The following is a 13,369-nucleotide window of genomic DNA, read 5'->3' on the forward strand; positions in this document are numbered from 1 at the left end:
CTTATGAAGGGTGTCGCCCAGAATGGTACATTTCCAGTGGTGCCAGCCGCCTCACAAGCTGGGGGAGGAGCACAAACTCCCACTACTCCCGCTCCGGAGTAGATGGATCCCCAGAATCAGGATCCAGCAACCCCGCCAGTTGGGGTAGTTCAGCCAGTTGTTGCGGCACAAACCGGTGATAGGCCTGCCATGTCTTTTGAGGCCTTATTGAGACTAGATAAGTTTACCAAGCTCTTTCCAGTCCACTTTAGTGGTACACCTTCTGAGGACCCACATGAGTATCTAGAACGCTACCATGAGGTGCTGGGGAACATGGGTATAGTTGAGACCAATGGGGTTGATTTTGCTGTATTTCAGATGACAGGTTCCGCCAGGAGATGGTGGAGGGATTATATATTGGCTAGACCAGTTGGATCGCCTGCACTTACCTGGGAGCAGTTCTCTCAGCTATTTCTGGAGAAGTTCCTTCCTATCACACTGAGGGAGGATTACCGAAAGCAATTTGAGCGTCTACAGCAGGACAATATGACTGTTACTCAGTATGAGTCTTGTTTTGTGGATTTGGCCCGTCATGATCTCCTTTTACTATCTACCGGGGGAGAGAGAGTGAGGAGGTTTATTGAGGGACTCACTCACCCTACCAGGCTTCAGATGGCCAAGGAGACCGGAAGTGAAATTTCTTTTCAGGCGGCTGCTAATGTAACGAGGAAGGTCGAGATGGTTCTTACACAGGAGAGAGGGCAGAGGTCTGATAAGAGGCCTCGTCAGTTCGGTGGTTTTATTGGGGCCTCGCATGGAGGAAGGAGTAATTTTGGTAGGGGTCATCCTCCTATACCATTTCATTCAGCACTTCATGTATCTCTCGGTGCTTCAGGGAGTCACGGTCCTATATGCATTACTCTGAGCAGCCAGCATTTGGTGCATATTCAGCTCCTATCAGTGCACTGCCACTCCAGAGTTACTACAGCGGTTATCCGGCCTATTTGGGTCAGCTGCAGCATCAGCAGCCACGGCATCAGGATGGGTGTTGTGAGTGTGGGAACATTGGTCACATCAGGAGGTATAGCCCTAGATTGGGGAGTAACAGATCTCGGTAATATTCTCATGCCAGACCGGCACCGGTTGCTTCACTGCATGCTCAGCCAACTAGAGGTAGGGGTCAGGCAGCTAGATATGGAGGTCGGGCCATTAGAGGCGGAGGTCAGGCCATTAGAGGTGGAGGTCAGACCGTTAGAGGTGGAGGCCAGCCAGTTAGAAGTCGTCCCAGGGACACAGTTTAGAGTGGTGGGGCTCAGCCCCGATTTTATGCTTTTCCAGCTAGGCCTGAGGCCGAGTCATATGATGTTGTGATCACAGGTATTATTCCAGTTTCCATAGAGATGCTTCAGTTCTATTTTATCCAAGATCTACTTATTCCTATGTGTCCTCCTATTTTGCTTCATATTTGGTTGTGCCTTGTGATTCTCTGTGTGCTTTTGCGTTTGTATCTACACCGGTGGGAGACTCTTTTGTAGTAGATCATGTCTACGTTTGTGTGTGGTTACTATTGGTAGTCTTGAGACTAGTGTGGATCTTCTACTTCTTGATATGGTTGATTTTGATATCATCTTGGGTATGGATTGGATGTCCCCTTATCATGCTATATTGGATTGTCATGCCAAGACAGTGACCCTAGCCATGCCGGGGTTACCTTGGTTAGAATGGAAAGGAACTCCTGGTCATTCTGCCAGCAGGGTTATTTCTTATATGAAAGCTCGGTGTATGGTCGAGAAAGGGTGTCTAGCCTACTTGGCTTATATTCGCGATCCCAGTGCGGATGTTCCTTCTATGGACTCAGTACTAGTTGTTCGTGAATTTCTAGGAGTATTTCCTGCAAATTTTTCGGGGATGCCACCCGACAGAGATATTGACTTTTATATTTGGCTCCGCGCACTATGCCCATTTCTATTGCACCATACCGTATAGCCCCCCCGGAGTTGAAAGAATTGAAGGAACAGTTACAAGACTTGCTTGATCAAGGATTCATTAGACCTAGTGTCTCACCTTGGGGTGCACCAGTATTATTTGTAAGGAAGAAATATGGTTCTATGCATATGTGTATAGATTATTGGCAGTTGAACAAGGCCACTATCAAAAACAAATATCCGCTGCCAAGAATTGATGACTTATTTGATCAGCTTCAGGGTGCCAATGTATTTTCAAAGATTGATTTGAGGTTTGGTTACCATCAGTTGAATATTAGGGCATCTGATGTCCCTAAGACAGCTTTCCGGACTCGGTTTGGGCATTACGAATTCCTAGTGATGTCATTTGGGTTGACAAATGCCCCAGCAGCATTTATGGATTTGATGAATCAGGTGTTCAAGCCCTATTTGGATTCTTTTGTGGTTGTAGTCATTGATGATATCTTGATTTACTCCAGCTGTCAGGAGGAGCATGAGCAACATCTTCGGAGTGTGCTTCGTACTTTGAAAAATAATCAGTTATATGCCAAATTTTCAAAATTTGAGTTTTGGTTAGACTCAGTTGCCTTTTGGGGGCATGTTGTATCGGCAGAAGGCATAAAGGTGGATCCTAAGAAGATTGAGGCTGTTCAGAATTGGCCTAGACCTATTTCAGTTACAGAGATCCAGAGTTTCCTGGGTTTGGTAAGTTATTATCGCCGGTTCGTGGAAGGGTTTTCATCTATAGCAAGCCCATTGAACAGACTGACCCAGAAAGGTGTCCCATTCAGATGGTCAGACGAGTGTGGGTTGAGCTTTCAGAAGCTCAAGACTGCTTTGACTATGGCGCCAGTATTGGTATTACCCACAGGTTCAGGATCGTATACGGATTGTGATGCATCTTATATTGGGCTTGGTGCAGTATTAATGCAAGATGGTAGGGTGATTGCATATGCGTCGCGGCAGTTGAAAGTTCACAAGAAGAATTATCATGTTCATGACTTAGAATTGGCAGCCATTGTTCATGCGCTGAAGATTTGTAGGCATTACCTCTACGGTGTCTCGTGTGAGGTATTTACTGATCATCGTAGCCTACAGTATCTATTCAAACAAAAAGATCTTAATTTGAGGCAGAGAATATGGTTGGAGTTATTGAAAGACTATAATATTACCATTTTGTAGCACCCCAGAAAGGCCAATGTGGTGGTCGATGCTTTGAGTAGAAAGGATGTGAGTATGGGCAGTTTTGCGTATATTCCGATTGGTGAGAGGCCATTAGCTACAGATGTTCAGACTTTGGCTAATCAGTTCGTGAGGTTAGATGTTTCAGAACCCAGCCGGTCTCTAGCTTGCACAGTCGCTCGGTCTTCTTTATTTGAGCATATCAGAGAGAGGCAGTATGATGATCCTCATTTACTTGTCCTTAAGGACACAGTGCAGCACAGTGATGCCTAATAGGTTGTTGTGGGAGAAGATGGAGTTCTGCGAATGCAGGGTCGTATTTGTGTGCCTAATGTTGACGGGCTTCGTGAATTAATCCTGGAAGAGGCACATAGTTCCAGGTATTCTATTCATCCAGGTACCGCTAAAATGTTTCAAGATTTACGGCAACATTATTGGTGAAGGAGAATGAAGAAGGATATAGTTGCATATGTAGCTCAGTGTGTGAATTGTCAGCAAGTTAAATACGAGCATCAGAGACCTGGTGGTTTGCTTCAGAAGTTAGAAATTCCTGAGTGGAAGTGGGAGCATATCACTATGGATTTTGTTGTTGGGCTCCCACGGACTCATAGAAAATTTGACGCAGTTTGGGTCATTGTGGACAGGTTGACCAAGTCAGCACATTTCATTCCAGTGGCAGTTACCTATTCTTCAGAAAGGTTAGCTGAAATTTACATTCGTGAGATTATCCGCCTTCACGGTGTGCCCGTGTCTATTATTTCAGATCGAGGTATGCAGTTTACCTCACACTTCTGGAGGGTTGTACAGCGTGGATTAGGCACGCGGGTTGAGTTGATTTGAGTACAACATTTCATCCACAGATAGACGGATAGTTAGAGCGCACCATCCAGATATTGGAAGATATGCTTCGCACTTGTGTTATAGACTTTGGAGGTTCTTGGGATCAATTCTTGCCACTTGCGGAGTTTGCTTATAATAATAGCTACTAGTCAAGAATTCAGATGGTTCCATATAAGGCATTATACGGAAGGCGATGCCGATCACCAGTTGGTTGGTTTAAACAAGGAGAGACCCGGTTGTTGGGTACCAATTTGGTACAGGATGCCTTGGAAAAGGTCAAAGTTATTTAGGATCGACTTCGTACAGCTCAGTCTAGGCAAAAGAGTTATACCGACCGTAAAGTTCGTGATATTGCATTCATGGTTGGAGAAAGAATATTGCTCCGTGTTTCACCTATGAAAGGTGTAATGAGGTTCGAAAAGAAAGGCAAGTTGAGCCCTAGGTATATTGGACCTTTTGAAATTCTTGAAAGGGTGGGTGAAGTAGCCTACAGGCTTGCATTACCACCTAGTTTATTAGCGGTTCATCCTGTGTTCCATATGTCTATACTCCGAAAATATCATGGTGATCCGTCCCATGTGTTAGATTTCAGCTCAGTCCAATTGGATAAAGATTTGACTTACGAGGAGAAGCCGGTGGCTATTCTAGCCCGGCAGGTCCGGACGTTGAAGTCTAAGAGTTATCCTTCAGTTCGAGTGCAATGGAGAGGTCAGCCGGCAGAGGCATCTACGTGGGAGTCCGAGTCAGACATGCAGACTAAATATCCACACTTATTCACCAGCTCGGGTACTTTTTCTAACTTCGTTCGAGGACGAACGTTTGTTTTAGAGGTGAAGAATGTGATGACCCAAAATGTCATCTTTAAATTTAATAAGTAATTTAGTGTTCTAAGACCTCGAAAAGCACTATTTATCACTCCTCGACTTGCGTGCGCAGTCTGTACAATTTTTCGAAAATTTTTTATGTGAAAACTAGATTAAAAGGTTCCAAAATTGGACTTGAGGAAACTGCAGAAACCTACTTCTAGTTTCCTTCTTCGCGTTCGCGAGGGGAGCCTCGCGTTCGCGAAGAGCAAATTGGAGTTGGAACATTTTGTGCTTCGCGTTCCCAATAGAGTGAACGCTTTCGTGAAGGCTTGAGGTGCGAAGCTTCGCGTTCGCGAAAGAAGACACGCGTTCGCGAAGGGAAACGGGCTGGATAGGAAAAATGCCTTCGCATTCGCGAAGGGCATATCGTGTTCGCGAAGGCCAAGCCAGGCAAGATTCGCGTTCGCGAAGAGTAAAATTGGTCAGCGGGAATTTGTGCTTCGCGAGCGCGAGGCACTGACCGCGTTCGCGAAGGGTCAAAGATCCAGAAACAGAACTTAAGTTCTGGAAAATGGGATTCGTCCCATTTTCAACCCTTTTCCATTTTTGAGCTCAGGTTGGGCGATTTTTATGGGAAAATAGTGGGATAAGTGTTCCTTATCCTATATTGATTATATTTCATGATTCCATACTCATTTACATCATGAATCCGTGAATTTATGGAAGAAAAATCAGATTTTTATAAAATCTTCCAAAAAAGAAAATTTAAGATTTGAAGGTCCATTTGACATCGGAATTGGATAAATTTTGTATGGTTGAACTCGTATCAAAACGGGTGTTCGGATTTCATAAGTTGTTTTAAGATTTGAGACGTGGGTCCCACTGTCGAATATTTAAATAAATTTCGGATTTTATCCGAAAAATTATTAAATTCATATGGAATTAATTCCTATTATTCGTATTAAGTATATCGAATTGTTTGTGAATAAATTTGAAGCTTTTGGAGACAAATTTAAAAGAAAAATTTGTGGTCGAGTAATTGATTGGAATTTGTAAAGCGAGGTAAGTGTCATGGTTAACCTTGACTTGAGGGAATAGAACCCTTAAATTATTTGTTATGTGAATTGCATGTGAACGACGTATAGGCAAGGTGACGAGTGTCTATACGTCGTCGAATTAATTGTTTGCATAATTATTTGAAAATTATAAATCATTTTAAATCATGAATGAATTATTATATTAATTGTTTCACTCATAATTCCTTGTCAAATATTAATTCTTGAATTCCTGTAATAATTGATACATGCTTATTTGAATTGTGTGCATTAATTGCTACTTGACATTTAGCATATTAAACATTAAACTGCCTATTTTCTCCCTGATGTCCATAATAAATTGTTATTTGTCATTGTTTGTTTCATAATTAAATCATAATTATTGTGTGCTTGTTGTCTTGTAATTTTATATTAATTGTTGCATTTATCGGATAATTTCTTCTATGAGAATTGGTAAATGAATATATTGGAGGATCGGGTTGCACGTCGCAACAGACTTGATTAAAATGAATATATTGGAGGATCGGGTTGCACGCCGCAACAAACTTGATTAAAATGAATATATTGGAGGAGCGAGTTGTACGCCGCAACAGAATTGAATATGAATATATTGTGAGAGCGGGTTGCACGCTGCAACAGAATTGATGGAAATGATAATTGGTTATGGCTGCTGAGTTGGCTTCAATTATATTAAATGAGTTGCTTGATTTATTTCTATTATTTGTTGTTGTTACTAATATTGCGTACAGGTTAATGTAAGTGACCCGCCTTAGCCTCGTCACTACTTCGTCGAGGTTAGGCTCGGCACTTACTAGTACATGTGATCGGTTGTACTGATACTACACTCTGCACTTCTTGTGCAGATTTCGGAGTTGGTCCCAGCGGTGTACCATAGACTTGCTCGGATTTCAGCTACCAGAGGTGACTTGAGGTATAACTGCACGGCATCCGCAGTTTTGAAGTCCCTGTCTACTTTACTTTAGCTGTGTATTTATTTTCAGACAGCTTTATTTTATTCAGACTTTTATTTGTATTATTTTAGAAGCTCGTGCACTTGTGACACCAATTCTGGGATGGTATTTAGACACCGTTATTAGTATGGAATATTCACTATATTTCAGACCTTACTTCCGCAATTGTTCTTTGTTATTTATAAATTTAAAAATGACTAATATTATTCTAACATTGGCTTGCCTAGTAAGTGAAATGTTAGGCGCCATCACGGTCCGAAAGTACGAATTTTTGGTCGTGACATCCGGGTTTCATCTATGAAAGGTGTAATGAGGTTTGGGAAAAAGTGCAAGTTGAGCCCTAGGTATATAGGACCCTTCGTAATTCTTGAAAGGGTGGGCGAAGTAGCCTACAAGCTTGTATTACCACCTAGTTTATCAGCGATTCATCTAGTGTTCCATGTGTCTATGCTCCGAAAATATCATGGTGATACGTCCCATGTGTTAGATTTTATCTCAGTACATTTAGACAAGGATTTGACTTACGAAGATGAGTCGGTAGTTATTCTAGCCCGACAGGCCCGACAGTTAAGGTCTAAGAGTTATCCTTCAGTTAGGGTGCAATGGAGAGATCAGCCGGTAGAAGCATCTACCAGGGAGTCCAAGTCGTACATGCGAAGTAAATACCCACACCTTTTCACCAGTTCAGGTACTTTTCTAATTTCGTTCGAGGACGAAAGTTTGTTTTAGAGGTGGAGAATGGATGACCCAAAAGGTCATCTTTAAATTTAATAATTCATTCTGTGTTATAAGACCTCGAAAAGCACTATTTATCATTCCACGACTTGCATGCGCAGTCCGTAAAATTTTTCGAAAGGTATTTATGTGAAAAATGGATTAAAATGTGAAATAGAGCCTTAAAACTCAACTGAGTTGACTTTGGTCAACATTTTTAGCAAATGGACCTGGATCAGTATTTTGACAGTTCCGGTAGGTCCGTATTGTGATTTGGGACTTGGGCGTATACCCCAAAATTTAATTTGGAGGTCCCTGGCTCAAGTTATGATCATTTAACGAAAACTAGTAATTTAAAGGCTAAAAATTTTCATAGTTTGACCATGGATTTGACTTTATGATATCGGGGTCGGAATCCGATTCTAGAAATTGGAATAGCTCTGTTATGTCATTTATGACTTGTGTGCCAAATTTGAAGTCATTACGGATTCATTCAACATGTTTAGGCACAAGTTTTATAAATTGAAAAGTTTAAAACTCAAAATTCGAATCGAGGTGTAAATTATAATTTCAGCGCTGTTTGACATGATATGAGACCCCGAGTAAGTTCGTATTATATTATGGGACTTGTTAGTATATTCGAACGGGGTCCCAAGTACCCGAGTGTGATTCGAATCGAAATCGGAACAAAAATTAGACTTAAGCAAAATCTAGAAGTTGTTACTTCTGGTGCCTTTGCTTCTGCGAAGTCTTGGCCGCAGAAGTGAGCCATGCCTCGCAGAAGCGGACAGTCCGCAGAAGCAGATGGGCTGTCGCAGAAGCGCGACCGCAGATACGGCCCACGCGTCACAGAAGAGGGAAAGGGGGAAGGGGCAGTCTTGCGCAGAAGCGGACTCCACCTCGCAGAAGCGAGTCCGCATATGCGGAATTTGGTCCGCAGATACAAACAGCTGGGCAGAATACATAAAAACAGGTTTTAGCCAATTTTACTCATTTTTGAGTTTTGAGTCTCGAATTTTGGCGATTCCAAAGGGATTTTTTATGACTTTGAATTGGGTAAGTGTTCTATAATCAAAAGTGATTATATTTCATAAATCCAAGTCTATATTCATCATTTATTTCTGATTTAGATGGAAGAAATTGAAATTTTTGTAAAACTTTCCAAAAACAAAAAATTTAGATTTGAAGGTCCATTTGACATCGGAATTTAGTAATTTTTGTATGGTTGGACTCATCTCGGAATGGGTGTTCGGATTTCGTAAGTTTTTCCGAGATTCGAGACGTGGGCCCCAAAAATAAAAAGCACGAAGGGTGATGCCGTGCCATTTTTATTATTTATAATATCATTGGCATGGTAAGGAGTATATCACGAAGGGTGTTGCTGTGCCATTTGTGAGTGTAAAAGCACGAAGGGTGATGCCGTGTCATTTTCAGAAAGTTTAAAAGCAGAAAGGGTGATATCGTGCCAAAAGAGAGTTAAAGCACGAAGGGTGATGCCGTACCAATTATTATCACTTATTTATCAATTTATGGGAGGAATGAGAGTAAAGGCACGAAGGGTGGTGCCGTGCCATTTTTATATTATCAATTCCTCATTTTATTGTTGAGGAATTATTTGGCTGCTAAGTAATAATTCTCCTGCTGAAATTATTATATCAACCCCCTTCGCATGTTCCCTCTCAAATTTATAAAGTGTTATTTATTGTTTTATTGTCGCTTCATATTTGTATATACTTGTACAGGTTGTTTACGTACGTGTCTTGTCATAGCCTCGTCACTACTTCGTTGAGGTTAAGCTCGGTACTTACGTAGTACATGGGGTCGGTTGTACTCATACAACACTCTGCACTACTTGTGCAGATTTTGGAATTGGTCCCAGTAGCATACCATTGACGTGCTCGGATTCAACTACTCAGAGGAGACTTGAGATATAACTGCACATCGTTCGCAGTTCTGAAGCCCCCTTCTATCTTATCTCAGATGTGTATTATCTTTCAAACAACTTGAATTTTATTCAGACCTTTATTTGTATTATTCTAGTAGCTCATACACTTGTGACACCAGATTCGGGGATGTATTTTGATAATTCGGTATTTATGGTCTTCCGCATTTTATTTCAGTAATTGATTTCTATTTAATTAAATTTTCTTAAAAATAGTTATGATTATTTTAACGTTGGCTTGCCTAGCAAGTGAAATGTTAGGCTCCATCACGATCCTGAAGGTGGGAATTTCGGGTTGTGACAGTATATATATTGTCTTTTTAGTTATTTATTAGAATTTTAATATGTCAACTAGAAAATATGAATCCAGATATTCAAAACGTCAAAAAAGGAAAAGGATTGAAACTCTAATACAATCCCAAAAAGGAGCACTTGATAAATTTGTAGCAAATAGTAAACACTCTAAATCAGAAAATGTGGAAGATTTTATGATAGATGAACAAATCATTAATATAATTGAGATAGACAATAATAAAATTTAAGAAGAATAGGAAGGAGGAGAAGTTGGCGAGAAACCTAACATATATCCTCAAGAAAAACCAGAGGTTCTAAATAAATTGGATAATTATACTCCTAGGAACATATATGATTCAAGTCAATGGACTAGTATAGATACAAAGTTGAGAAATTTATTAATAGAAAAGGGGCCAATTAAAATTACTAACATAGATTTTCCAAAGGATTAATTCTTTAGATATTTTTTTACCACAAATTATATTCAAAATTTGGCTAATGGAGAAAGACATGAAAGAAGATGGTTAGTGTACTCTAAAGATTCGAATAAGGTATTTTATTTTTGTTGTAAGTTTTTTAATATGACTTCTAGCTTTTGTGGCAGTAAATTAGCTAGTGATGGTAGTAATGATTAGAGAAATATAAGTGATAAGATCAAAACTCATGAAACATCAAAAGAGCATATTATTAATATGGGTGCATGGATTGATTTAGAAATGAGATTGCACAAAAGTAAAACAATTGATAAAGATGTACAAAAACAAATCAATAGAGATAGAGAGCGCTGAAAAAATGTATTATCAAGAATTATTGTTGTGATAAAAACTCTTGGAAAAAATAATTTGGCATGGGGGAAAAATGAAAAGATCTATCAAGAAAGTAATGAAAAGTTTTTGAGTCTAATTGAAATGATTGCAGAATTTGATTCAATCATGCATGAACATGTTTGCCGAATTAAGCATGATAAGATCCATAATCATTACCTTGGACATAATATATAAAATGAATTGATAAATTTATTAGCTAGTGAAATTAAGAATAAAATTATTGACAAAATGATACACAAATTTCAGACCTATAATTTGGTATCACAAAACTATAGAAACAAAGTACTTCTCAATCATACTTGATTGCACTCCAGATGCAAGTCATCAAGAATAAATATCTTTTATATTACAGAGTGTCGACATCACTGTAACTCCAGTAAGAATTACTGAATATGTTTTTATAGAGTTTTTAAAAGTTGATGAAACAAGTGGAAAAGGTCTTTTTGAAGTTATTGTAGATGAGATAAAAAAAAATATTGGACTTGATATTGATAATTTAAGGGGGTAAGAGCACAATTAGCCACTAATTAGAGATGTCTTTACTCTTTAGCCATTGTTTAAAATATATTTACTCTTTAGCCGGTGCTAAATAAATTTTTATCCGCTCGGACAAAAATACCCTTGTGCTAGACATGGGTATTGTGTAAATATTAAGGGCATGGTATCCTTAACTTCATGAATACTATGTAAATATTAAGGACAAAGTGTCATATTTTTGCACTTTTCGTTGTTAAATTGTAATGATTCAACCGGTCATTTTGACTTTTAGAACCCTGTTCCCTAAAATAAAATTTTTTATATGTATTTTTAATGATTTATGACTTGCGGGGATGGTTGGTTCCGGATTTGGAAGTGTTTGGGTTGAAATCGAAACACTTGGTTCCTTAAGTTGGCTTTAAAAGGTCAAGTTTGACTTCGATCAATATTTTGAGAAAACGACCCCGAAATAAAATTTTGACGATTCCAACAGTTCTGTATGGTAATTTTGGATTTAGGAGCGTGTTCGGAATTTTATTTGGAAGTCCATAGTTAAATTAGACTTGAAATGGCTAAAATAGGAATTTAAGTTTGAAAATTTGACCGGGGAGTTGACTTTTTGATATCGGAGTCGGAATCCAGTTCCGAAAATTATTAAGCTCCGTTATGTCATTTATTACTTGTGTGCAAAAATTTGAGGTCAATCGGACTTGATTTGATAGGTTTCGATATCGAATGTAGAAGTTGGAAATTTTGAGTTTTATTAAGCTTGAATTGGAGTATGATTCGTGGTTTTATCGTTGTTGGATATGATTTGAAGGCTCGACTAAGTCCGTATGATGTTTTAGGACTTGTTGGTATATTTGATTGAGGTCCCGAGGGGCTCGGGCATGTTTCGGATGGTATTCGAATTGTTTTTCCTTCACTTTGGCACTGCTGGTAGTTGCTGTTTCCTGGTGTTTAAGACTTTATTCGCGATCACGAAGATGGGTACGCGATCGCGTAAGGTAATTTGGGCAGCTGGAAATTTGCTCTATGCGATCGCGTGGGCAAGTCCACGATCGCGTAGGTGGGGCCAGTCTGTGCATCGCAATCGCGTGGCATTGTTTGTGATCGCGTAAGGGATACTGGAGAGGAAGTGGACCATGCGTTTGCTCTATGCGATCGCGTGAGGAGGGATGCGATCGCATAGAATTGGAACCTGGTGCATCGCGATCGCGTGGCATTGTTTGCGATCGCTTAAGGTTATTTTCTAAGCAGAAAAATTTGTGCTACGCGATGGCGTGAAGAAGTTCGCGATCGCGTAGAAGAAATCACTGGCAGAGAGTTTAAGTTCTGAAAATGGGACTTCGTCCCATTTTCCATTTTTAACGATTTGGAGCTAGGATTTGGATGGTTTTTGGGAGATTTTCAGAGAAAACAACGGGATAAGTGTTCTTAACTCAATATTGGTTAAATTACCCAAATCCATCACTGTTTTTATCATTTAATTGGTGAATTAAGTTGGAAAAGTTTGAAAACCCTCTTGGATAAATTTGAGGATTTGAGGGCCGAATTATTATCGAAATTTAGTAATTTTGCTATGGGTAGACTCATGGTTGAGTGGGCGTTCATATTTCATAACTTTCGTCGGATTCCAAGACGTAGGCCCCACGGGCTATATTTTGAGTAAATTTCAGATTTTTATTGAAAAATATAGTATTTTCTTATGGAATTAATTTCTATAATTTTTAGTGATTGTATCGAATTATTTTTTGTTAGATTCGAGCCAATCAAAGTTAGATAATCGAGGAAAAGGCCTACTAGGGGATTAAATTGGAGCAAGACGAGATAAGTCTCTTGTCTAATCTTGTGAGGGAAAAATTACCCAATAGGTAATTAAAGTAATAATTGTTGCTAATTGTGGGGGCTACGTACGCACGAGGTGACGAGAGTCCGTGCGTAGCTACTATTAATGCTAAAGTCCCGGTAGTTTAGGACACAAAGCATGAATTACTTGTGTAAATTATATTTTTTATTTATATATATATATATATTGTTAGATAAAAATATTAAAGGATGAAAATCTCATATGCTTGATTTTCTGTTTAAATTAATTAATTGTTAAGAGAAATTGTTCTTCCTCCCGAATTTATCTTATAATAAATATACTCTCCTTCCGGAGGTACATAAGAAAATGTCCTCCTTTCTTGTGGAGCGGGCCGAACGCCTCGGCAGGATAGATGCATCTATGGATCGCGCCGCACGTCCCTCGGCAGTGTACACGACACTCTGGATCGGGTCGTACGACCTCGGCAGAAATCGTGCCTAATAATAAT

At 39.5% G+C, this 13,369-nt stretch overlaps 1 protein-coding gene across 1 annotated transcript; it reads left to right on the forward strand.

The window, feature by feature from the left end:
- Positions 1 to 312: 312 nt before the first annotated feature.
- LOC138893524 (uncharacterized) lies at positions 313 to 1,280 on the forward strand. Its single transcript, XM_070178137.1, has 3 exons — positions 313 to 746; positions 875 to 1,060; positions 1,112 to 1,280. Exons 1-3 carry the CDS (start codon positions 313 to 315, stop codon positions 1,278 to 1,280), a joined length of 789 nt encoding a protein of 262 aa, XP_070034238.1.
- Positions 1,281 to 13,369: the final 12,089 nt, after the last annotated feature.

This window comes from Nicotiana tomentosiformis, chromosome 6 (assembly GCF_000390325.3).
Source record: "Nicotiana tomentosiformis chromosome 6, ASM39032v3, whole genome shotgun sequence".
Lineage (NCBI taxonomy): Eukaryota > Viridiplantae > Streptophyta > Magnoliopsida > Solanales > Solanaceae > Nicotiana > Nicotiana tomentosiformis.

Bases quoted from the DNA above. Each gene is read 5' to 3' on its own strand.
- LOC138893524 (XM_070178137.1), top strand. From the start codon at position 313: ATGGGTATAGTTGAGACCAATGGGGTTGATTTTGCTGTATTTCAGATG. The intron at 747-874 runs GTCTGATAAGAG...TCGGTGCTTCAG, and splicing joins ACACAGGAGAGAGGGCAGAG to GGAGTCACGGTCCTATATGC. The intron at 1,061-1,111 runs GTATAGCCCTAG...TTCTCATGCCAG, and splicing joins AACATTGGTCACATCAGGAG to ACCGGCACCGGTTGCTTCAC.